The sequence below is a fragment of the Staurois parvus genome, unplaced genomic scaffold (assembly GCF_062004578.1).
Source record: "Staurois parvus isolate SC_StPar_1 unplaced genomic scaffold, SC_StPar_1.0 ptg000135l, whole genome shotgun sequence".
NCBI lineage: Eukaryota > Metazoa > Chordata > Amphibia > Anura > Ranidae > Staurois > Staurois parvus.
Genome location: NW_028317931.1, coordinates 6,457,289 through 6,481,775, shown reverse-complemented (window position 1 = coordinate 6,481,775; position 24,487 = coordinate 6,457,289). Strand labels below are relative to the sequence as shown.

At 42.0% G+C, this 24,487-nt stretch overlaps 1 protein-coding gene and 1 long non-coding RNA gene across 3 annotated transcripts; one reads left to right on the top strand and one right to left on the bottom strand.

The window, feature by feature from the left end:
- Nucleotides 1–205: 205 nt before the first annotated feature.
- Nucleotides 206–24,487, bottom strand: LOC149466015 (uncharacterized). 2 transcript variants are annotated; one of them, XM_089673095.1, is made up of 4 exons: nt 24,055–24,487; nt 18,371–18,450; nt 14,546–15,007; nt 206–6,077 (listed from the first exon to the last, which is right to left on the bottom strand). In XM_089673095.1, exons 2-4 carry the CDS (start codon nt 18,414–18,416, stop codon nt 5,290–5,292), a joined length of 1,296 nt encoding a protein of 431 aa, XP_089529221.1. In that variant the 5' UTR covers nt 18,417–18,450; nt 24,055–24,487; the 3' UTR covers nt 206–5,289. The 2 variants fall into 2 exon arrangements, with proteins under 2 accessions (XP_089529221.1, XP_089529222.1); XM_089673096.1 differs by having other exon boundaries at nt 14,546–15,004.
- Nucleotides 8,166–14,013, top strand: LOC149466016 (uncharacterized). The gene is made up of 2 exons (XR_016312184.1): nt 8,166–9,175; nt 12,994–14,013. It is a non-coding gene; the product is annotated as an uncharacterized LOC149466016 (long non-coding RNA).

The following is a 24,487-nucleotide window of genomic DNA, read 5'->3' as shown; positions in this document are numbered from 1 at the left end:
ACGAACAAAGGCAGATATGTATCATGTTCAGCCTGTGTAACAACCATGGCTTCTTCCATACATACAGTGGAAAAATGAGCATAGACATGAAGTGACAGGAAGTGTGGTATTTGCAGGATTATCAGGTGAAAATAAATGTAAAAAAACTCTTAAAAAGGTAAACTAAAGCAGGAAACTCCTTTAAGGACTGGTAACTTGCGATATGTTACATTTTTTGTGTGTGTTTTATTTTATATACGCTTTAATGGTAAGTCAAGCAAGAATTACATTTAGTAAAACAGAGGCCGACACCGTGCAGTAATACAGCTCTACTGCAAGTCTTGCATATATCAATTAAAATTATTTACCAGTAACTTAAACCAGGGCAGTGGCGGACTGACCACTTGGAAACTCGGGCACTGCCCAAGGGCCCGGGGTCAGTATGAGATGCCCCTGGTACCTTTGATCCCCTATTTCCCGGGGGCCCCATGAGTTGTCAGTCCTCCCCTGAACCAGGGTGTTACCCTTTTAAATTCACTTTTGCTGAAAGAAAGTTGTTAAAATACATTTAATTTATACACAATGATTTAATATTCCATTTCTAGTTGTTAGGGTTGCAGAGTGCTATGTTTTTCTGAAACTGGTAAAATAAAAAAATCAAAGATGGTTTCTTTCTATGTGATGTTCTTAAGATGCTTGTATACAGAACCCTCCAAGTAATGTCATTGATGTAATTTTCTGATTGTGTGATTGGGTTATTGCTGTTCCCAGCAGTCTTTTTCTTATTGCAGCATTAGTCTTGTGACTATTATTTTTTTTATTACACTTTAAATAAATGAATCACTCTATCAGCAATGCTATTGCCATTTGAATTCTTGCAATTACAAATTGTCAATAAGCAATTAGTCATTAAAGTCCAAAGTTTAGTCAGAATTAAAAGAAAAAAAACAAAAACAAAAAAGCTCAAGGGACAAAACATGTATGATGTGTCCCTTGTGCTGCTGGCTCCTGCCTTCCTTGAAATCTTCATCCTCCAATCCACCAAAGCCATGGTTATCTGCCGGTGTGGCTGAGGTTAATAAAACTGAGGGAACTTAGACAGGCACTCAAGAGTGCTCGCCTATGCCTGATGGTGATGCCCAGCTCTTCCATTCATAGGAGCTGTACTACAGAAGTGGTCTATTATAATGGATATTAATTTAAATACTTATACCAATGCTTAAGGCCTTGTGCACATTGTATGATGTTGATGCTTTTTCTCCTACAGGAGTTTAGCAGCAGGAAAAATGCAGTAAAAAGCCATGGTTTGCATGGAAGTTCCAGCATCTGGCATTAATACATTCTATTGGACAGAATTCTGATCATTAGAATGCAATAACAGAGGAACACGCCTAGCATTAATGCGCATTTAGGAGCTTTTGAGTATTTTTTTTTTCCGCCCAAAAGCTCCTCTCCTGAATGCACAGGTGACTTGTTTTTTCTGCCTGTAACCTCCCCTGCCACTAAACTCCTGAAAATGCCTATAGTGTGCATGGATATAAAGGCAAACATGGAGGAGAGTTTATAGGATAACACCTCAAACACCTGAAGCTTTTCTGAGCTGCAGTGTGCATGAGGCCCAAAAATTTTGTACCATTCACAAACCCTCCTTTCCATCTTATCTTAATATTCTAGAACTGTGGTCTCCAAACTACAGCCTGCAAGCCAGCTGTGGTTCTTACCTTTATCTGGCCCTTGGGGCACTATCCCTCCCACTGATACAAGGCACTTTTCTTCCCACTAACACCAACACTAGGGCACTTTGTCTTGCACTGACACCAATGATGGAAAACTTTTCCTCGCACTGACACCAACACTACGGCACTATTCCTGCCTGTGACGGGAGTGACTTTTGGGGGTGGGGGGACCTCTGTATCATCTCCCCAAATCATTATGTTTAACCCACCCTGTGCCTGTTTAAGGGGTACAGGGCGTGTATGTGAATGTCTGAGTCTTGTGTATAGTGTGTGTTCCTTTGTCTAGGCCACATGGCTGTCCATTGTCTGTTTGCCATGTGCTACCCCCCATTGTGCTGTGTCTTCCTGTCCAGCCAACTATTATGGGATGTACTGTTTGTGTATTGGTGTGGGGGTTGGTCAATGTCCTTTACCATGTGTTTCATCCCATTGTTCTGTGTCTTGGTGGGATGGGGCGGGCTGATGATGTATTTCCTGTTCCTGGTTGTGTTTCCCTGCCCTCTGTATATATCCTGTGTTTTGTGTTAAAAGAAAAAGAGTTGGCTTTCTGTCTTAAGAAGAGCTGGGTGTTGTCTTTTTCCTAAGGGATTTCAGGGTGTGGTCCATGGATGGTGTTCGGACAGGGGAAGCTGTGGAATAACGGAAAAACTCAGTGCGGTCTGGGTTCCGGTTCCATTACATTGGTGGCAAGCGGTGGGATTGTGCTTCCAACTGTAAACACATCCAAACCACCACCGGGATTCAAGAGCAGGAAAAGACGTCAGTCACCCCAGTGGAGCTATGGACCTGGCATTAGAGTTCCCAGGGCTGCTGCAGATCGTCCTTGCAACATACCCCAGGACTGTGTCTACGGATCAGTACCTGGAGCTCAAGCAGCGGATTTGGGAGGTGCTTGGAGAGGAGCGGTCCAGGCTGCTGGTATGGACAAAGGCAAGTGCTACCCAACCCCAGGGGAACGGGCCAGGGACAATTGGAAGTCACGGATGCCATTCCTGGGAGAGCAACCCCAGGAGCAATGGGTGGCTGAGTTGGACAGGCTGGTTCAGCAGGAGATAGAACTGGACAATAGATATCAGGCTCTGCGGTGGTACACAGAGCAGGAATATTTAGGGGTGTCAACAGAGTGCTCTCCTGAGGGACTTGACTTTGGTGGGCCTGGATTGCTGTGGGAGAGCCTTACAGATCTTTTTGTGTTTGGCGATAGAGGAGAACCTACTCTGAAGGAGTTACGAGAAGGCAGAGAGGCTATGTTCAGTCTCACAGGGGTCTCAGAACTTAAACCAGATCTGGAATACCTGCTGAAGAAAGAACTGGATCTAGAAAGGGCATACAGGCAACTGCTAGGACATGTTCGGCAGCATGCCCAAGAATCAGCAGTGGAAATTCCAGAGACTGGGGATCTGATAGACCTCTTGGCTGAGGAGGAACCAGCAGTAGACCTGGCAACAGGGCCAAACAGTACTGAACTGCCCAGCACTGGTAATGTCTCCTGAGTTCCACGGACAGGATATGGTGAGCCCCGATCCCCAAACCCCAGTTCCAGAGGCTGGGGATTTGATTGATTTTTTTTCTGAGGAGGAACCAGCCGGGGAGCTGCCAGCTGAAGCGCTGACAACCGGACAGAGGATCCAGGACCTCTGCCCCACACCTGTGGTAGTTTCAGAGGCCCAGGGTGAGAAGGGAGAGGAGGTTGTTGTCCTCTCTGCCCCACAGTCAGCCAGAGTGGAGGAAACTGTTTTCCCTCCCAAGCCAGGATCTGTGCACCAGGGGGACAGAGACAGAGAAATGCCATCCCAGCAGCAGATCCACAGTCTGGGAGTGGAGGAAGCCAGCCTCCTTCCCCTATGGTTAGCCGGAGCAGATGTGGGGTCCCCAGCAGAAGTGCTGGCAACAGGACAGAGAGCCGCTGGCCTCTGCCTAGTAACTACAGCCACCACCTGGATACCTTAGGGATGCTGGACACTTGGCCCAGATCCCCCACAGAAGGATGAAGGCGGCCCAGCCACCCTGTCTTCTCTCCAGCAGCTGAGAGGATTTCCGGGAGAAGGACCAGTCCGTATTTCTCCCCAGCGGTGGGTATGTTCTACGGGAGAGGCAGAGGTTGGCTGGGTGAGTAACGCTTGGTGTGGGACAATTTGCATGGGGTACTGTGTGGGTGTTGGCATTGAGGGACTGGAGGTACCGACTAACTTCAGAGTACATCCGTCTGGGATCTACTCCTGCATTAGTCTCCTGCCGAAAGGGGAGATATGTGACGGGAGTGACTTTTGGGGTTGGGGGGACCTCTGTATCATCTCCCCAAATCATTATGTTTAACCCACCCTGTGCCTGTGTAAGGGGTACAGGGCGTGTATATGAATGTCTGAGTCTTGTGTATAGTGTGTGTTCCTTTGTCTAGGCTACATGGCTGTCCATTGTCTGTTTGCCATGTGCTACCCCCCATTCTGCTGTGTCTTCCTGTCCAGCCAACTATTATGGGATGTACTGTTTGTGTATTGGTGTGGGGGTTGGTCAATGTCCTTTATCATGTGTTTCATCCCATTGTTCTGTGTCTTGGTGGGATGGGGCGGGCTGATGATGTATTTCCTGTTCCTGGTTGTGTTTCCCTGCCCTCTGTATATATCCTGTGTTTTGTGTTAAAATAAAAAGAGTTGGCTTTCTGTCTTAAGAAGAGCTGGGTGTTGTCTTTTTCCTGAGGGATTTCAGGGTGTGGTCCGTGGATGGTGTTCGGAAAGGGGAAGCTGTGTAATAACAGAAAAACTCAGTGCGGTCTGGGTTCCGGTTCCGTTACACTGCCACTGACACCAACACTAGGGCACTATTCCTGCCACTGACACCAACAATATGGCACTATTTCTGCCACTGACACCAACAATAGGGCACTAATCCTGCCACTGACACCAACACTAGGGCACTATTCCTGCCACTGACACCACAATGAGGCACCATTCCTGCCACTGACACCAACAGTAGGGGACTATTCCTGCCACTGACACCAACAATGAGGCACTGTTCCTCCCACTGACACCAACAATTGGTAATATTCCTCCCACTAATACCAATGGTGGGGCATTATTCCTGCTCCCACTGACCACAGGTGCCATGTAATTTTCTTACTCCATGGCATTTTCTACTACTACAGGCCATTGCCTGGCCCCCCAAAAGTCTGAAGGACAGTAATCTGGCTCTTTGTTTAGGAAGTTTGGAGACTCCTGCTCTAGAACTATATCATTTTAAATCTGATCAGTAATATATGGAGAGCTTCTTTTTATGCACTTTTTAAAAAATATATATTTCAAGGTGGTCAAAGTAGTGAGTAAAATTGTCTTCATCAGTTTCTGGGAATAAACTCAAGAAAATTGCTGATTAAAAGGAAGACAAATCTGTTGTCAGTGTATCCATAACCCATCCCACTCAAGAAGAAGGCAGTGATGGCAGTAAGTAGAAAGTGAGTAGAATGCACGTGTGATTTCCAATAGCAGCTGCAGGTAAAATTGTGAATTGAAAATTGTTAGGATCCTTGGAACATATGGAGCTGACCAGGAGAGGATGTACTGTATAGGCAACTTGCCCATTAATAGGTTTTTGAATCATTTAAATTATTTTTCTTTCCTTTCTTCTTCAAAGAGCCAGAAGATGAGGGGGTCTGTTCCATCTTTCTTTTGTTACCCGGTGTAAATTCTTTATTTAAAGGGCTGCTCAGCATTCTTGGTGTACCTAAATCCAAATCGGACTCATCGCTGGACATCAATTCTTGCAGTTGTTTTACTCGAAGCTGGTTGTTGATTTCATTCATCTTAGCTTGAAGACTTTTCATAGTATTTTCCAAAGCTCTGCTCTGCTTATTGGATGTCTCCTGGTTGGACATAATTGATTTTTGCAACTCTAAAAAGTTGGTTTTTAGCACCTGATTCATTCTCTTTTGCAGCTTTCGGCTTTCAGAAAGACTCTGTCGTACATTGTTGAGGATTTCATTTGTTTGCTGTTGTTGGGAAATAAGCTGATCTAACCTACTGTCCCAGTTTGGTAATTGCTGTTGAGGAGGCTCAGTGGATGTAGGTTCTATGATCTCTTTTGATGTTTCAGCTGTCTGGTACTTAAATAGTTTTGATGCATTAGGAGATGAGGGTATGCTCTCTTTTAAAGTTTTTATTTTCTTGTGCTCAAATGGCTTTGAAACATTAACAGAGGAGTGTATGGCCTCTTGTAACATTTTTGTGTATTGGTGATCATATGGCTGCTTGGACACATCAGCAGATGAGTGCGGAACACACACATCGTCATGGCTGTCCACTATCAAGCATTCTGATAGTTCTTCTTTTTGATTATGGATGAAATCATCTTCTGAATCAGGAATGTCACCTGGAAAACACCGGTAAGCTTTAGCTTAGTACTAGGACTGTGTAAAAACAAGAATGCCTGAGCTTTAAAGTGTTATTAAACCCACAACAGTAAAATCAGTCTCTATATGCAGTAAAGCAAGCTTGTTATACTCACTGTGGAACCTAAGTGGTTAATCGTCCGCATTCTGATCCTCCCCTTCTTCTACTGTCCCCAATCTATCTGCTGATAGAACAGAGCCTTGGGGAATAAGCTGCACATGCTCACTAGAGAGTTTTTTTTTTCTTGGGAGAGTGCATGTGATCAGCAAAGGGCCAATCAGCACTGTCCAGACAGCGGGTCAGGGGTCCTGCAGCCTCATAGGACAATCGGGAGAATGAAAACTCCTCGTCCAAGCTTTAACCAGTGCACTGATAGAAGTCACACAACTAAACTGATTATGAAAAAAGGTATTTAGCAGTTTATATTTACTAAAATAATAGCATTTTCATGTTCTGTGTATTGTAGGAGACCAGATACAGTGAAGGAAATAAGTATTTGATCCCCTTGCTGATTTTGAATTTTGCCCACTCACAAAAGTGATAAGTCTAAAAATCGAATGGTAGGTGTATTGTAACAATGAGAGACAGAATAGCAACAAAAAACTCAAAAGAAATGCATGTCTAACAAATGATGCACTGATTTGCATGTTCATGAGGGAAATACGTATTTGATCTCCTATCATTCAGCAGGATTTCTGGCTACCAGGTGTCTTTCATACAGGTAACAAGCTGAGATTAGAAGCGGTCTGCTAATCTCATTTTGTTACCTGTATAAAAGACACCTGTCCACAGGAACAATCAATCAGATTCCAAACTCTCCACCATGGCAAAGACCAAAGAGCTGTCCAAGGATGTCAGGGACAAGATTGTAGACCTACACAAGGATGGATTGGGCTACCAAACTATCGCCAAGCAGCTTGGTGAGAAGGTGACAACAGTTGATGCAATCATTCACAAATGGAAGAAACACAAAACAACTGTCAGTCTCCCTAGGTCTGGTGCACCATTAAAGATCTCACCTCGTGGAGTGTCAATGATCATGAGAACAGTGAAGAATCATCCCAGTACTACATGTGAGGATCTTGTCAATGATCTCCAGGCAGCTGGGACCACAGTCACCAAGAAAACAATTGGTAACACGCTATGCTAACAAGGATTGAAATCCTGCAGTGCCCGCAAGGTCCCTCTGCTCAAGAAAGCACATGTCCAGGCCCATCTGAAGTTTGCCACTGAACATCTGAATGATGCAGAGGAGGACTGGTTTAATGTGTTGTGGTCAGATGAGACCAAAATCAAGCTCTTTGGCATCAACTCAACTCGCCGTTTTTGGAGGAGGAGGAATGCTGCCTATGACCCCAAGAACACCATCACAACTGTCAATCATGGTGGTGGAAACATTATGCTTTGGAGGTGTTTTTCTGCTAAGGGGACAGGACACCTGCACCGCATTAAAATGGACGATGGACGGAGCAATGTACCGTCAAATCTTGGGTGAGAACCTTCTTCCCTCAGCCAGGGCATTGAAAATGGGTCGTGGATGGGTGTTCCAGCATGACAATAACCCAAAACACACATCCAAGGCAACAAAGGAGTGGCTCAAGAAGAAGCACATTAAGGTCCTAGAGTTGCCTAGCCAGTCTCCAGACCTTAATCCGATTGAAAATCTGTGGAGGGAGCTGAAAGTTCGAGTTGCCAAACGTCAGCCACCAAACCTTAAAGACTTGGAGAGGATCTGCCAAGAGGAGTGGGCCAAAATCCCTCCTGAGATGTGTGCAAACCTGGTGGCCAACTACAGGAAACATCTGACCTCTGTGATTGCCAACAAGGGATTTGCCACCAAGTACTAAGTCATGTTTTGTGAAGGGAACCAAATACTTATATCTCTCATGAACATGCAAATAAGTGCATAATTTGTTAGACATGCATTTCTTTTGAATTTTTTGTTGCCATTCTGTCTCAGTGTTACAATACACCTACCATTCGATTTTAGATTGATCATTTCTTTGTGAGGGGCAAACATTCAAAATCAGCAGGGGATCAAATACTTATTTCCTTCACTGTATAGTGAATGCAGGGTCCTGGGTTTAGTAACACTTTAAATGTTGAAATTCACTGTACTGCCAGCTGTATGGTAGAGATTAGCAAAACAGAAAAATACTGTATGTGGACCAGGGGCGGACTGACAACTCATGGGGCCCCCCCACAATAGGGGATCATGGGGCCCCTGTGTCCTTGCCTAAACTCAAAAAAGCCTATGAAAAAAGTACCAGGGGCATCTCATGGGGCCCCCTACTGACCCCGGGCCCTCGGGCAGTGCCCGAGTTTCCAAATGGTCAGTCCGCCCCTGATGTGGACTAAGTTGTTTGCTTTCACACCTCCTGGGCTATCTAGTAAACAGTATCTATCCTTCTCTTAAAACATCCTTGTGGGGAAATATGAGCTAGGGCTATTGATTCAGATTCATTATGCTTGCATTGTGATAAGAGTTAGAGTGATGCTTTAAGTAGATGAAATTATTATGTCTTAAGTAAAGAAATGTCAGCATTATTGTCGAGCTTATATGGAAAATTTTAATTGTAACAAGTACAAACACAAAATGTTACAGGAAGAACGCTAGACTGCAGGTGTCTTCAAAACATCGTAGAACAGAGATAGATGTTCAGATAAGAGATCTGGGGACACAGCCAAAAATGGCAGGATGTACTGACTGAGGTTAACATTTTAACAGTTTAAGTAAAAGGTGCACCTTGTCTAGTATCTGGGTAGAAGTTAAAGGTACGCTTTACTATTGGATAATTTGAGTTTGTCTTACTATTGGATAATTTGAGTTTGTCTTACTATTGGATAATTTGGGTTTGTGGTTTTTATCTTTATAAGCTGTAATGTACGTAATAAACTTTGCAATCTTCCTGTATCCTACTTGAGTGTTGGTTATGTTGATTGCCCGATCGCGATCGAGCCCGTGCCACACCCAGACGCTGCGCAGCACAGAGATAATATAGAAATAAGAATATAAGGATTCCAGGAAAGGGGGAATTCCTTACAGCTGGTACCAGAAGTGGGGTCCCGCTAATCCAGGTGAGTAATATCGTTTCAATATACCTTTGATATATTATGATATTGCCTTCTCTGGATACGGTGACGTCTCACGTATAGTGAAAGAGAAAGTAGTAGTGTAGTGTATTGTAAAGGAGGGGTTCCGTCCCACTCCGTAAATAGAGGTTTTTATTTTTATGAGGTACATAAAGGCGGAGTTCTGTCTCGCGCCGTGAATAGAGGTTTTTATTTTTAACTGCGGGAAGGGTCAGACTCGTTCTCCGCAGGTTTATCAGATCTGTGACAGTTTAGACTGTACAGGAAACATTGAGGGGTTCTGTTCTCGCTCAATATAGTAAAGAAATAAAAGAGGCAGGGGAAATTAAAACGGAGCTAAGTTCCATTTTTAGGGAAATGTCTGAGGTGTGCCGGTGCTAATTGTATATAAAAGCAACGTTGTATTGTGGATAATTGTTTGTTAAATGTTTGAAGTAAGAATTAGGCGTATTGCAAGAGTAACGTGTGACTGGTGTCCATATCCTTGTCTGCATCCTCATATTTTTACTCATATATTGTATATAGGATCTATATAATTACCCCGTGTTATTGAATAATGCAAATGAATTGTGATACTTGTTGATTTCATTGTTTATGTGTATATTGATGATCTGATCTGTTGTATTCATTTTCTATCGAATTGTTTTCTAATTGATAAGTAGATATGGGAAATAAGTTGGGCAAGGATGAGTCTGAAGGTGAGCAGACTAAACCATGTCCTTACATGTATATTGCGGGCACCTGTGGGGAATATTATGTAGACCCATTTTGGGAATTGGTGAGGAAAAGAGCAAGCCAACTTGAAATAAGTTGTTTGGCCCCGGCAGGTCCAGGCTCAGAGCTACAGTGTGAGGAGGTAAAGAAAATTTGTGGGGTACATCCAAAACATAATTACCCCCCCCGGTGTCTGGGATGAAAATTATATGAAAAAACGTTTTAATGTTTAATGTGAAAAAGCACTGAAGGAATATAGAACTAAATTTCCCCTGACTTCCCACATATATGTGAAAAAGACGGTACCTCCAGCCTATGACAATAGTGTCCTCATACCTGACCTGCCACCCCCTCCTAGTCCGACTGCACCCCGCCCTACGTATTATACTCAGCGGAGAAGGAGACAGACCATGAGAAACCTAAAACAAATGATCCGTTGACTATTTATCCGGATCTGGGTTCACTGACAACTGCAGTGGTTATTGGGACAGCAGTAGAGAAAGACGGACAGAGAAAGGAGGATGAGGAAGAGTATCAAAGGTAGAGGGAAGAAGGAGAGGGAACAAACAGAAGATAAAGAAAGGGAAGCCGAGCACCAGAAAGCATTAGATGAATCTAGCAGAAAGGAAAATTTTGACTGATCAAGGGAAGGCAGATGAAACAGTAGAACAGATAGCAGCAGAAGACAAACTTGTAGTGGTTGAACAGAAAACAAAAAAAGACCGAATATCAAACATAACACTTCCACTCATTACAGTAGGGGACACAAAGGTACAGGTACCCTTACCAGTAGGATTGATTAAGGATCTTAAATTCTTGTGTCCTAACCCCAGATGACATACTCATTGCAAAATTAACCTTTGCAGTCCTGCCCATGTGCCCAGTTGCGTTGATGGGTAGAGAATTAATGTCTGAGCTCATGATCAGCATAACATTTGACAATCAAGGAAGACTGACAGCTAAGACTAAGATGTGTGAACTGACTAATCCAAAGAGAAAGGACCATATAGGACTTTACATGCTTCTACCAAATGACCTGACCTCCCACCTAATTTGGGCGGAGGACAAAACTGCAGTAGGCTTTGTCAATTGCACCCCTTACAAGCCAAACTTAAAACAAGACGCGGTCCCTTGTTTTCAAAAACAGTATCCCCTGTCTGAAGAAAAGATAGAGGTATAAGACCAGCCATACAAATTTATCTGACATGGGTGTTCTCAGACCGACAATAAGTCCCTGGAACACACCTATTAATTAAGCAGATGGTTCATTGAGGCTAGTCCAGGATCTCAGGAAGGAACAATTATTCTCCTACCTCCATTGGTAGCAGATATTACGGAAATTTTTGGGGCTATTCCCAGCAGCTCGCGATTCTACACTGTAATAGATCTGTCCAATGCTTTCTTTAGCATTCCGGTTGAAGTAAATGCCCAGAGCATGGTCTCGTCTTCCTCAAGGTTATAGGGATAGTCCCGCTGCTTTCTCAATGGTATTGAAAGCATCTTTAGACAGTTGGGAGCCAAAGAGGGGATCCACCTTACTCCAATATGCAGACGACCTAATGGTCAGCCATGAAGACTGTGAGGTAGACTCAAGACACTTGCTAGATTAACTAGCCGGAAAGGGCCATTTGTCCTCAAGAAAGAAGATACAATGGGTACAGGAACAGGTGGAATACCTGGGTTGCCTGATTTCAGGAGGAGAAAGGTCTGTCTCCCCAGCCAGGGTAAAAGCCCTAATGTCCCTCACACTACCAACAACCAAGGCTGCAATGATGTCCTTCCTTGGGTCAATAGTATATTGCAGGCAGTGGATACCTGACTGTTCCCACTATGATTCGATCCTCAGGGATACAACAAAACAAGGGGCCCCACAACAGATAGAGTGTACCCCGGAGAGGAAGGAGGCTTTTGGTAGACTGATCAGATCACTGACTAATGCCCCAGCCTTAGCACTACCGGACTATGAGAAGGAGTTTCAGCTTTACAGTGTAGTGTCAGCGGACGCATTTGCAGCCGTACTCACACAGGAACACGGTGGGAAAAATAGACCAGTGGCTTACCTTTCCAAGAAGTTGCCTTGTGTGGTTTTGGGCATGCCTCATTGCCTGCAAGCGATGGCTGCTTGTGCAATGGCTGTAAAGGATGCAAGTAAACTGACACAGGGATCACCGACTGTGTTATACACCACACATTCAATAGCAGCGCTAGTGCACAATATGACGACACAGCACATGACAGCACAGAGACTGAGTGGATATGTAGTATTCTTAGCACTGCCAACTTGCAGATTAAAACTTGTCCGGAAATGGCTCCGGTGCTTAGGTTGCTACACATGCTGCTAAATTTGGGTGAGACGGGAGGAGAAATGGTGACTGTACCCCCTCTACATGACTGTGAGGAAATGGTGTTAGACAATACTTCACCCAGAGATGATCTAAAGGACATACCCCAATCGGGCAGTATAGATGTTTTTGTTGATGGCAGCTGTGTCAGACCAGATGATCATACCTACCAAACGGGTTATGCTGTAGTGATGCTACCAGACATAATCATTGAAGCCAAACCGCTTCATGCTAATTCAACACAGCAAGCTGAGTTAGTCGCGTTAACGCGCGCCTGTCAACTTTTTGCTGACCAAAGAGTGAACATTTACACTGACAGCAGATATGCATTTGGGGTAGTACATGATTATAACATGATCCGTTAGCCAGAGGTAACAATTTAGCAGACAGCAGCAAAGGAAGCAGCCTTGTCATGCACACCCACACACAACATGACATTGTTTATGCAAGATTTCAAGAACGCATGAACAGGACAATAAAAGACAGACTGAAGAAAGCCACAGGGGGAACTTTAAAGAACTGTCTGCTATATCTCCCTGCAGTTCTTTACCAAAAAGACCACCCCTAATAAAAAGACTGGACTTTCCCCATATGAAATACTGATAGGTAGACCACCAAATGACTGCCAAACCCCAGGTGACGAAACTAACTTTTCTGCTTTACAGGAGGAATACGTAAAACATCTGGTAAGTGTGTTATCTGAAAACCAAGAAAAGATGTCTCTCACCTGTCCTCCTCTTTCCACAGATCCCACTCATCCATTCCTGCCGGGTGACAAAGTTCTGATCAAACAACTGGCTGCAAGGAAAAAGATGGGACCCATTTGTCAAGGCCCATTTGAAGTCCTTAAAGTCGCCAGAACAGCAGTTCTAACTGACCAGACTCCACAATGGATCCATGCATCGAGGTTGAAGACATACCCAGAGATGAGGGACTCCCCAAGAGGTTCGCCAGAACAAGAGAACACAGTTTCTATGCCCCCTGACATCCCACCCCAGAACTCTTGAAACTGATACCCCCAACACAACAGCACACTTTTACCTGTTGGATGAATGGATACCCCACCCCATTGCATCCCACTGACCCACAGACATTGGGTTATACATAACTGAGACTGTTAACATACATATGATCAGTATGCTAGAAGATCCATCTATTAAGACACTGAATGAACCTCATCCACTTAGTGCACATTTTCGGTTCAAAATGAGACTTACTGATGACAAATGAAAGAATCCTATAAGACATAGACAGCTTCCATCCCAAAGGCCTCAAGACCCGGAGGAAGATGAATCTCAGGACAAAGGGGATTCCGAGATAACAGAGGACCCCCTTTCTTCTGACAACCAATCAAATAATGGAAGGTGCCAAAATATTCGTAAGTGGTACCGGGGTATTCCGAAGATTTATAAAATAATTAATTGCACTTTATACACTAGCACTTCTTTTTGCAATTTTTATTTATTAAAATTTGCTATATGGGGAGTGGGTAAGACTATGAAGCTAGCAGTTAAGCACAAGAGCCCAGACTCCACCTCTCCAACAGATGGCTCCAGGCTTGCTTTGTTTGGACGATCCAGAGAGGAGGTGTGGTATTCTGAGTGATCATGTTGAACAAAGGTTCAATATGCTCAAAGAGGGGATTGTGGGGAAATATGAGCTAGGGCTATTGATTCAGATTCATTATGCTTGCATTGTGATAAGAGTTAGAGTGATGCTTTAAGTAGATGAAATTTTTATGTCTTAAGTAAAGAAATGTCAGCATTATTGTCGAGTCTATATGGAAAATTTTAATTGTAACAAGTACAACCGCAAAATGTTACAGGAAGAACGCTAGACTGCAGGTGTCTTCAAAACATCGTAGAACAGAGATAGATGTTCAGATAAGAGATCTGGGGACACAGCCAAAAATGACAGGATGTACTGACTGAGGTTAACATTTTAACAGTTTAAGTAAAAGGTGCACCTTGTCTAGTATCTGGGTAGAAGTTAAAGGTACGCTTTACTATTGGATAATTTGAGTTTGTCTTACTATTGGATAATTTGAGTTTGTCTTACTATTGGATAATTTGAGTTTGTCTTACTATTGGATAATTTGGGTTTGTGGTTTTTATCTTTATAAGCTGTAATGCAGCAGACGCTGCGCAGCACAGAGATAATATAGAAATAAGAATATAAGGATTCCAGGAAAGGGGGAATTCCTTACAATCCTCACCTATATGGAGGTCACATATAGTGAAACTTTCTATAATGTTTTATTTAGCACATAATATGAGTTGAATTTGAAAAGAATAATTACCTTTTTCCTTGATAGAACAATTAGGAAACTGTGTAGAATTGGTGCCTTCTGTGTTCCATTTGAAAAACTGAGCAACCATCATTTGTCTTTTGGACAATATGTCTTCCATAGAAATGTTATCAGTGGCTGAAAATTGTGACATTGCCTTATCAATTATTTTTTTAATTTTTCTTTTGTAATCATCCCATTTTTTTCTGCATTCTGGAAGTGTTCGCATAATATTACCTCCCATATTAACAGTTCTTACCACTTCATCCCAGATACCAGCTTTTCCTGCAGCATTGGCTGTTTTAGGTCCAAACAACTGCTCTCTGTATTTCAGGATTGTATCTACAAGAGTATGGAGTTCCTGATCAGTAAACCTAACCTTCCTCTTTTTAGGCGTCTGTATGGATAATGTTCCACTGTTTCCATGAGACATTCTTTGGCTTTGATTTCCTGAGATGGCAGACTTGTCTTCTGCTTAAAGGATTAAAAAAAAACCAAAAAAAAAAACATAAAATAGGAACCTAGAATAATAAGATACAATATTTAAAGGACCACTGTAGCAAACAATATTGTGTTCTTGTATTTGTGCGGTATTTACATTTTATCTCTACATTTACATGTAAACCCGTGATTGCAGGAAAGAAAACTGCTCTGTTTATGACCGAATTTACTTAAAGTCCAGCAAAAAACCTTTCCACGGGGTGACAACCCTACTGTGCAATTGAACTGCACAATTGAGATGGCTGTCATCCTGTTAAAGGAAGTGGAAAAATAATGTAATATTCTTCTGCTGGATTCACAGGTATAAAAACAATGTTAGGGCCAAATGTGGTGTTAATGCTAGTGACAGAATGCAACATATATACAATTTTTGGTTTACCCATAATTCTACTTTAATAGTGCTTTAAAATTGTGATGTTTGGAATAATGACCCAAAAAAAACAAGAAAATGTAAAACCATCTTTTTTTAGGAAAACTCTGTAACCTCTGCTTTTACTAGCTACAGGATGTCTAAGGGGGCAAACAATAAGGAGCCCACTTGCATGGGATTGTGTCCACTTTCCCCTCATTCAAATACTTGAACAATACATTAATATTTAGGTCCCTTTCACATGGGCATCATCCGTTCAGTCACATTTTTTTTCAAAGGAAAAACACGGATTCAGTTTACAGTTTGGTTTATGTCAGTTTACTTCAGATTTTAGTTCTGTTTATGTGTAAGGTAAAGTCTACAGGCTTTGTAAAATCTGCCTGTAAATGGTAGAAAACTGGCTAAAAGATCGTATTCAGAGAGTAGTGGTTAATGATTCATACTCTGGATGGTCTGGGGTTGTCAGTGGTGTACCCCAAGGTTCAGTGTTGGGACCCTTACTTTTTAATATAATTATAAATGATATAGGGTCTGGGATTAAAAATCCAATTTCAGTCTTTGCAGATGACACCAAGCTGTGCCGTGGAATATCGTCCTTAAAGCAAACTGGATCATGCTTTGCTGGGTTTTTTTCCTCAACTGTGGGTGTAGGAATATAACTTTTTTGTTTGTTTTGTTTTTATGGTTGAACTGGATGGACGTTTGTCTTTTTTCAGCTAGACTAACTATGTAACAGTCTTATTAATACTTGTTTTTTACTTTTTAACCATTAGCCGCCCGGCCTATAGCCGTTTGGTGGCCGCAAAAATGCTGTAGCTTTCCGGGTGCACGCCATTTGGCGTCCTCCCGCACATGTGCAGTTCGCGTGGTTGCAGAGCCGCGCAGAGGCGCGATCTGTCACCGGCCGTGTACCTCGGACACGGCCGATGACAGATCTGAGTATCGGCCCCCGTTGCCGGTACCATGTGACCTGCTGTGACCAATCACAGCAGGTCACATGACAGTTGTATACAATGGATGGCTTCATTCATGCCATCCATTGTATACTAGTGCCTAGCTGTGAATGGTCACAGCAGGTCACATGCTCATGTCATGTGATTAGCTGGTGCCAAATCACAGCTAAGCACAAAAAAAAAGAAAAAAAACCTGAATGAATCGATTTAATTCAGGTAAATGCTTGCTTATAGCAAAGTAATTCTTTGCTATAAGCAAATTATGTAAAAAAAAAAAAAATACTGATCACTTCCTCAAAGTACTACGATGTTACTATGGTAACATTGTACTACTTTGGTCATAGTAAAATATGAAAAAAAAAATCTTAAAAAAAATAAAACAAATTAATAAAAAATTTAAAAAAATAAAAAAATATATATAGATATAATTTTTTTTCATACTGTCACCAGTCAGTGTCCCTGATCACCGCCATGCCAGTTATATGATGATGCTGTACTGCACTGGTGACAGTATGTAAAAAAAAATAGTGAAAATAATTTTTTTAATTTTTTAATTTTCCAAAAAATTATGACAAAAAAAATACAACTTCAAAAAACTCGCCATTCCTCTTATGAAGTACGTCGGACTGTCTACTTTGCAAAAAGGGGTCATTTGGGGATATCTGTACTATTCTGACATTCTTGGACCTCAAGAAATTAGATTGGCTGCCAGTACTTCAGGATTGATCAATATTCAGATCTATACCATAGATTGTGAACTCTATAACTTTCCTACAAACTAAATAATACATCCTAATTTGGGTTATTTTCACCAAAGACATGTAGCAGAATACATCTCGGCCTAAATTTATGAAGAACAAATATTTATTTGTAAACTTTTATAACAGAAACAAAGAAAAACGTGTTTTTTTTCAAAATTTTTGGTCTTTTTTTGTTAATTTAGCAAAAAATAAAAACCCCAGCGGTGATTAAATACCACCAAAAGAAAGCTCTAGTTGTGTGAAGAAAATGATAACATTTTAATTTGGGTTCAATGTTGTATGACCGCGCAATTGTCATTCAAAATGTGAGAGCGCTGAAACGTGAAAAATGGCCTGGGCAGGAAGGTGTAAAATTGCCCGGTATTGAAATGGTTAAACATTATGACAATTGATAAGGTGACATTAACCTGCTGGTTTAAAAAAAAAAGGAAAACTCTATTGAAGTCTTTATTCTTAGCTCAAGAAGTCCCTTCCTCTCAAACTCTTCCAAATCTCCTATTTTTTTTTTTTTTTGCTGTTGTGATCCTAGTATAGGGTGACTATGTTTGTTCTCTATGGTCCCATTTTATGTAGTAACATAGCCACCCTGCCTTGCTTACTCTCAAGATGGCCTGTGAACTATGGGATGTGTGATGTGTTTAGACCAGGGAATGGTCCTTCCGGAGCAATCCTGGGAAATGCTTAGGATCCCAGATCTCAGGAGAAGAGGCTCCTGCATCTTACAGGGAAACAGGAAATGAGAGAAATCTCTCCATTGGGTTCACATTTTTATTTTCCATTTTTTTATATATATCATAGAAGACACTATAGAATCATGGATTGTTTTGAGGATTCCTTTTGAGGACTTTATATGTGAAGATATGCATGCATTACTAGCGTGATTGATAATATCACGTTATGGAAATATATTAGTAATCAGTTTATTGTTTTGCACTAATTGATTTTTGTGTATATTGTTTGTGGTTTTTTAATTGGACAAACATAAAAAACACGCATGGATTGGTTAGGACCCCAGCCAACATTTTCTTTCTGTCTCTACACGGGAGAGATTCCTCTTCGCTTCCCGTCCCAAAGTCAACAGCCACCGAGACAGTACGAAGAAATTTCCCAAATGAGGAATACTAAATCTACCACCACCGATAACCCCCTATTGTAACCCAAAAAATTAAAGTTGTTTACAACTATTATAAACCACAAAAAAAGGACTCTGTATTGGCTCTACCAGCTGTAAAAGACAAGAAACAGACATTACCTGTGTCCTTGCTGGGTGTTAAAGGGAAATAATCGGTAATTTTCATAAGCCCGACAAAAGGAAGATTCGCCAACCAATGCCTTGAAACAAAACAAAAGGGATCAGTAAACGTTGATCTCTTACCAGGTTTCAACAAATGAAAGCACAAAAATGAAAATTCTGAATAATTGATTGTACTTTATGGCAACATTTTGGTTGTACGTATTTTACAAGAAACACTACTTAGTAATTTAAAGTGACGCTGCCTCGAATCTACAAACTAAAATAAAGCTGCTCCCTGTGAAAAAAGAATGTAAATAGTTCTTCCAGTGCTCACACCATCACAGGCTGCTCAGGGGATCAGGAATCGTCCCCCGGAATTTTTTTGGGGGGGGCTCACTGCTTCATCTTGCTGACCTCCATGTCACTATGGGGGAGATTTACTAAAAACAGAGCCCTCAGAACCTGGTGCCGCTCTGCATGGCAGCCATTCAACTTCTAATATCAGCTTGTTCAGTTAAGCTTTGAGAATAAAACCTGGAAGCTGATTGGTTCCTTTGTAGAGCTGCACCAGATTTTGCACTCTCCAGTTTTAGTAAGTAACCCCCATGGGACAATAGTGATGGAAAGGTCAGGGGCAAGAACCAGAGAACACTGCAGGGGACCTACGATTTTGTCCCCATTGGCAGTGCCACTTTTCCTGCACACTTTGGGGGACAAATCCTGGTTAATGAGAACTAGACACGTGCGATTTTTGTTTCAATACAAATCAAAATTCAGGTGAAATTTTTGTTATTGTGAGATTCAGATGTATCTAAATCACAGTAGCAATGAATATCATTGAATCCAAAATAAATTATAATTAAAAATAATTATCCACATTTAAAAATAAATTTAAATTTGAAATGGAAACATATTGCAATAAATACAGTAAGGTATAAAAGTGAAATAAGATGATGATTCCTACTTTGACTGTTTTATAGAATACACTAGAATAAAATAGAATAGAAAGTAACAGAATAGAAAAATATAATATAATATAAAAAATAGAAAAGAATAGAATAGATTAAAACAGAAATTAATAGAATAAAACAGAAAATAAAAGAATAGAATTCAAAATAATAGAAAATAAAAGAATAGAATTAAAAATAATAGAAAATAAAATAATGGAATATAATAGAAAACAATAGATTAGAAAATAAAGACTAGAGTAGAAAAAAATAGAACAGATTAGAATAGAATGAAGCAAATATAGCCGTCTGCCAAAATTCGAAATGCAGATTGATTTGAAAATAGAAGAATGGAATAGAATAGAAAACTATAAAATAGAAAATAAACGAATAGAATAGGATAGAAAATAAAAGAATAGAGTAGAAAATAATAGATTAGAACAGAACGAAAATATTAGCATGAGGGAAGTAGAAATAAATTATAAATATTTGATGAGATGGCACATTACCCCTAATGTGGAGCAGGTTGTGGAGAAGTGGGCACGTGGTATCATATGTGGTGGGAGTGTTCAGAAATACAGGTGTTTTGGCGGAGGATAGTTTATTTGATAGGGAAAATCACTAAAATCAACATAGGATTAGACCCAGAATTATATCTCCTCCATATCTCAGAACTCCCAGTGAAATCATATAAGATATCGGGGATATGGCATTATCTGACCGCAGCAAAGAGCCTGATACCTAGGTTTTGGAAAAAAAGAGAGGTGCCAACTGAGGAGGATTGGATGGGCAGAATGAATCAGATCTGTGGCACAGAAAAACTGTATTATATGCATATGGACAAGATGGAGATGTATAATATAAAATGGAAAGGATGGGAAGAATATAGAGAAAAGGTGAAATATATGAAGATATAATACCCCTGGAATTGGATTTAGAAATAATAGAAATACAAGGTGTAAAGGAGAGAAGAAAAAATGTAGAGTGGGGGAGGGAGGGGGGCATTGGGTGATTAAGGGGGGGGAGTGGGAGGGGAGGAAGGGTAGAGGGGATTGATATAAACAAATAATGCAAGTTGGAAGACACTGTTTTGATTATCATTTTAATAGAAATGTCAAAGTGATTTGTATTTGGATTGAAAAATTAATAAATATTTATAAAAAAAAAAAAAAAAAAAAGAATAGAACAGAACAGCCATCTTTCTAAATCTGAAATTCAAATTGATTTGAAAATAATGTAAATACGGAACAAATCCGAATATAGGAAACAAATTCTGAAAATGAATCCTTCCAACATAACAAATATGACGAATCAAAATGATTGACTTAACAAAGGAATTAGACAAATGTTTCCATTGTGCACATCTCTAATGAGAACACTGGCACCAGGGGAGATAAAATATAGAACTGTCAGGTTTTTATTGCTGCCTCTGTCCCAATTAGGAAGATTCACCCTCTCTATTTGTTCTGTTTACCATTATCACCAAGAGTGAAAATGAAAGAAAATCCTGTATTTTGGGATTCCATAAAAACAGTTATAGGGAGGGAATCTTCCAATGGGGACACTATTTCTGGTGACTCTGAGACCCTGACAACAACCAGGCATTCCCTCACTTTAGAGGGATTTCCTTTTTCTGTTTTGGCTACGGGACAGGAAGTGAAAAGGAATCTCCCCAAAGGAACACAGGTTACAAAAACCCCCCAAAGACAAACCTGAGAGGGGTTATAATCCTCCCTCTATCCAAAATGAAAAGTTTTAGATTTAGTTCTACTTTAACCGCTTAAGAACCGCCCTATAGCAGATACACTGCTACAGGGCGACACCTGTTAGCAAAATCACGTATATTTAACGTGATTTTGCATTTCCGGGTAATGGGCGCATGCAAGGTGCACGCGCACCCTACCCGTACCTCCATTCGCGGCCACGGATGTCAATCACCAGGTCCCGGCCGGTAATTACCCGCCGCCGCCCGGTGATTACTGAGCATCTCCAATGGGGAGGAAGATTGTTTTGTTTATAAACAATCTTCCTTCCTGTCAGCTCAAGCGCACTGCTCTGTGCACAGTACAGCCACCTCGATCAGTGTGTTTACAGTGAAGAACACCCCCTCCGCCCCCTAGTAAAACAGTCCCAGCACATAGTTAACCCTTTGATCGCCCCTCACATTAACCCCTTCCTGCTCAGTGCCATTAGTACAGTGTCAGTGCTTTTTTTAGCACTGATCACTGTGTTGTTGTCACTGCAGATGTTAGTGACACCAAGTTAGTTCCACCCTAGTGTCAGAATGTCTGCCGCAGTCCTGCTAAAAGTGTCAGGGGATATGCAGCCTCATAGTACAATCAGGGGAGAATGGAAACTCCTCCTACAAGCTTTAACCAGTGCCTAAAGGGGTTAATCCTCTGTGTTGTGTAAAAAGGCTGTTTGGTCTTGTCTTCTCTGATCCTCCCTTCTTCTACTGTCCCCAATCCATCTGCTGATAGAACAGAGCACTAGGAATCACTCTGCACATGCTCAGTTTGGTATGTATTGCTAGAGGGTTTTTTTTGGGGGGGGAGGGTGCATGTGATCAGTTAATCGGCGCTGTCCAGACAGACGGTCAGTGGTTATGCAGTCTCATAGGACAATCAGGGGAGAATGGAAACTCCTCCTGCAAGCTTTAACCAGTGCTTTGCTGGATACTGATAGAAGTTAGACTGCTCTAACTGCTGATGACAAAAGGTATTTAGCAGTTTATATTTACTAAAATAATTGCATTTCCATGTTCTGTGTACTATGGGAGACCAGATATAGTGAATGCAGGGTCCGGGGAGACCAGATATAGTGAATGCAGGGTTCGGGGAGACCAGATGCAGTGGATGCAGGGTCCTGGGAGACCGGATATAGTGAATGCAGGGTCCTGGGAGACCAGATATAGTGAATGCGGGGTCCGGGGAGACCTAATATAGTGAATGCAGGGTCTTGGGAGACCAGATATAGTAGATGCAGGGTCTGGGGAGACCAGATATAGTGAATGCAGGGTCTGGGAAGACCAGATATAGTGAATGCAGGGTCCGGGGAGACCAGATATAGTGAATGCAGAGTCTGGGGAGACCAGATATAGTGAATGCAAGGTCCAGGGAGACCAGATATAGTGGATGCAGGGTCATGGGGGACTGGATATAGTGAATGCAGAGTCCTTGGAGACTGGATATAGTGAATGCAGGGTGCGTTGAGACCAGATATAGTGAATGCGGGTCCGGTGCAGGGCCGGACTGACCATTTGGAAACTCGGGTACTGCCCGAGGGCCCGGGGTCAGTAGGGGGCCCCATGAGATGCCCCTGGTACCTTTTTCATAGGCTTTTTTGAGTTTGGGCAAGGACACAGGGGCCCCATGATCCCCTATTGCCCAGGGGCCCCATGAGTTGTCAGTCCACTCCTGGTCCGGGGAGACCGGGTATAGTGGAGGCAGGGTCCGGAGGGACCAGATATAGTGAATGCAGGGTCCTGAGAGACCAGATATAGTGAATACAGGGTCTGGGGTGACTGGATATGATGGATGCAGGGTCCTGGGAGACCAGATATAATGAATGCAGGGTCCGGGGGGGGACCAGATATAGTGAATGCAGGGTCCAGGGAGACCAGATATAGTGAATGCAGGGTCCTGGGAGACCAGATATAGTGAATACAGGGTCCTGGGAGATCAGATATAGTGGATGCAGGGTCTGGGGTGACCGGATATAGTGGATGCAGGGTTCGGGGAGACCAGATATAGTGAATTCAGGGTCCGGGGAGACCAGATATAGTGAATGCAGGGTCTGGGGAGACCAGATATAGTGAATGCAGGGTCTGGGGTGACCGGATATAGTGGATGCAGGGTCCGGGGAGACCAGATATAATGAATGCAGGGTCCGGGGAGACTAGATATAGTGAATGCAGGGTCCGGGGGGGACCAGATATAGTGAATGCAGGGTCCAGGGAGACCAGATATAGTGAATGCAGGGTCCAGGGAAACCAGATATAGTGAATGCAGGGTCTGGGGTGACCAGATATAGTGGATGCAGGGTCCGGGGTTTAGTAACACTTTAAAGTATACAACTAAAGGCAAACCTTTTTAGTTTTGGATAGAGTGGAGAGGGATTACAACACCTGTCAGGCTTGCAGTGCTGTCTGTACCCACGGTAGGGAGATTCCCCCTCTCTATTTGGATTTCCATTTACACTGAGAGTGAAAGTGAAAGGAAATCATATTTTAGGTTACAAGAACAGTAAGAGAGGGGAAATCTTCCAGTGGGGATGCTGTTTCTGGGGACCCTTATGACCACCAGGGATTGGAGGGTCTCCTCTTACTTTTCGTTTTGGATATAGGACAAGACATGAAGGGAAATCGCAGATGGCAAAATAAAAACTGACAGGAGTCACAACCCTCCCTTACTCATTCCAAAATGTTAAAAAAAAATCCCTGTAGTTCTACTTTTCGTTTTCCAGCTGTTTTCAATGTACAGATCAATGACAGGAGTGTATCGGAGTTAGAAATACTAGTAATATTATGGAGTAAACAATACAGTATCATACAACCTACATAACTTGTATAATATATCCTGTATATATCTATATCTGAGTTACAATAAAGAACTAGCAGAAATAGAATTCTCGACTTTATTGAAGATCTACATTAAAACACAGTTTAGCTTCTTGCTCAAAAAGAAAAACCCACAGAAAAAACATAGGCTAGTTTTCATGTCAATCATTTGCATATCTAACAGAAATCCCCCTTACCCATAAAACTTAGAGTGCGCAGGATCTGGTGAAGTCCCTCGTATGTGAGATCTGATGACTATGCTGAACGGTTAGTTTCGTTTCCCCACAGTGAGTCATGCATGTGTTTTCCTTGAGGCCGAAGGCTGCACCCTGCGAAGGGCAGGGTCTTCCTTTATCACGAACTCAACTGTTGTGAAAAGAATGATTCTCTGTCATTGGTGATGTTCTGTATTCTCCTTGTTCCTTACATTGCAATGCTTGGCTTTATCGAAATATTATTTTAAACTTTGTTGGAATTCATATCTGGTCTTTTCTATACTTTGTTCACATTGGGATTTTTTTTTTTTTATCCATGTTTGGTGGTATTTTTCTGTTCCCCTGTATCCAATGCCATGTTCCAAGCAGGGGCGGACTGACAACTTATGGGGCCTCTGGGTAATAGGGGATCATG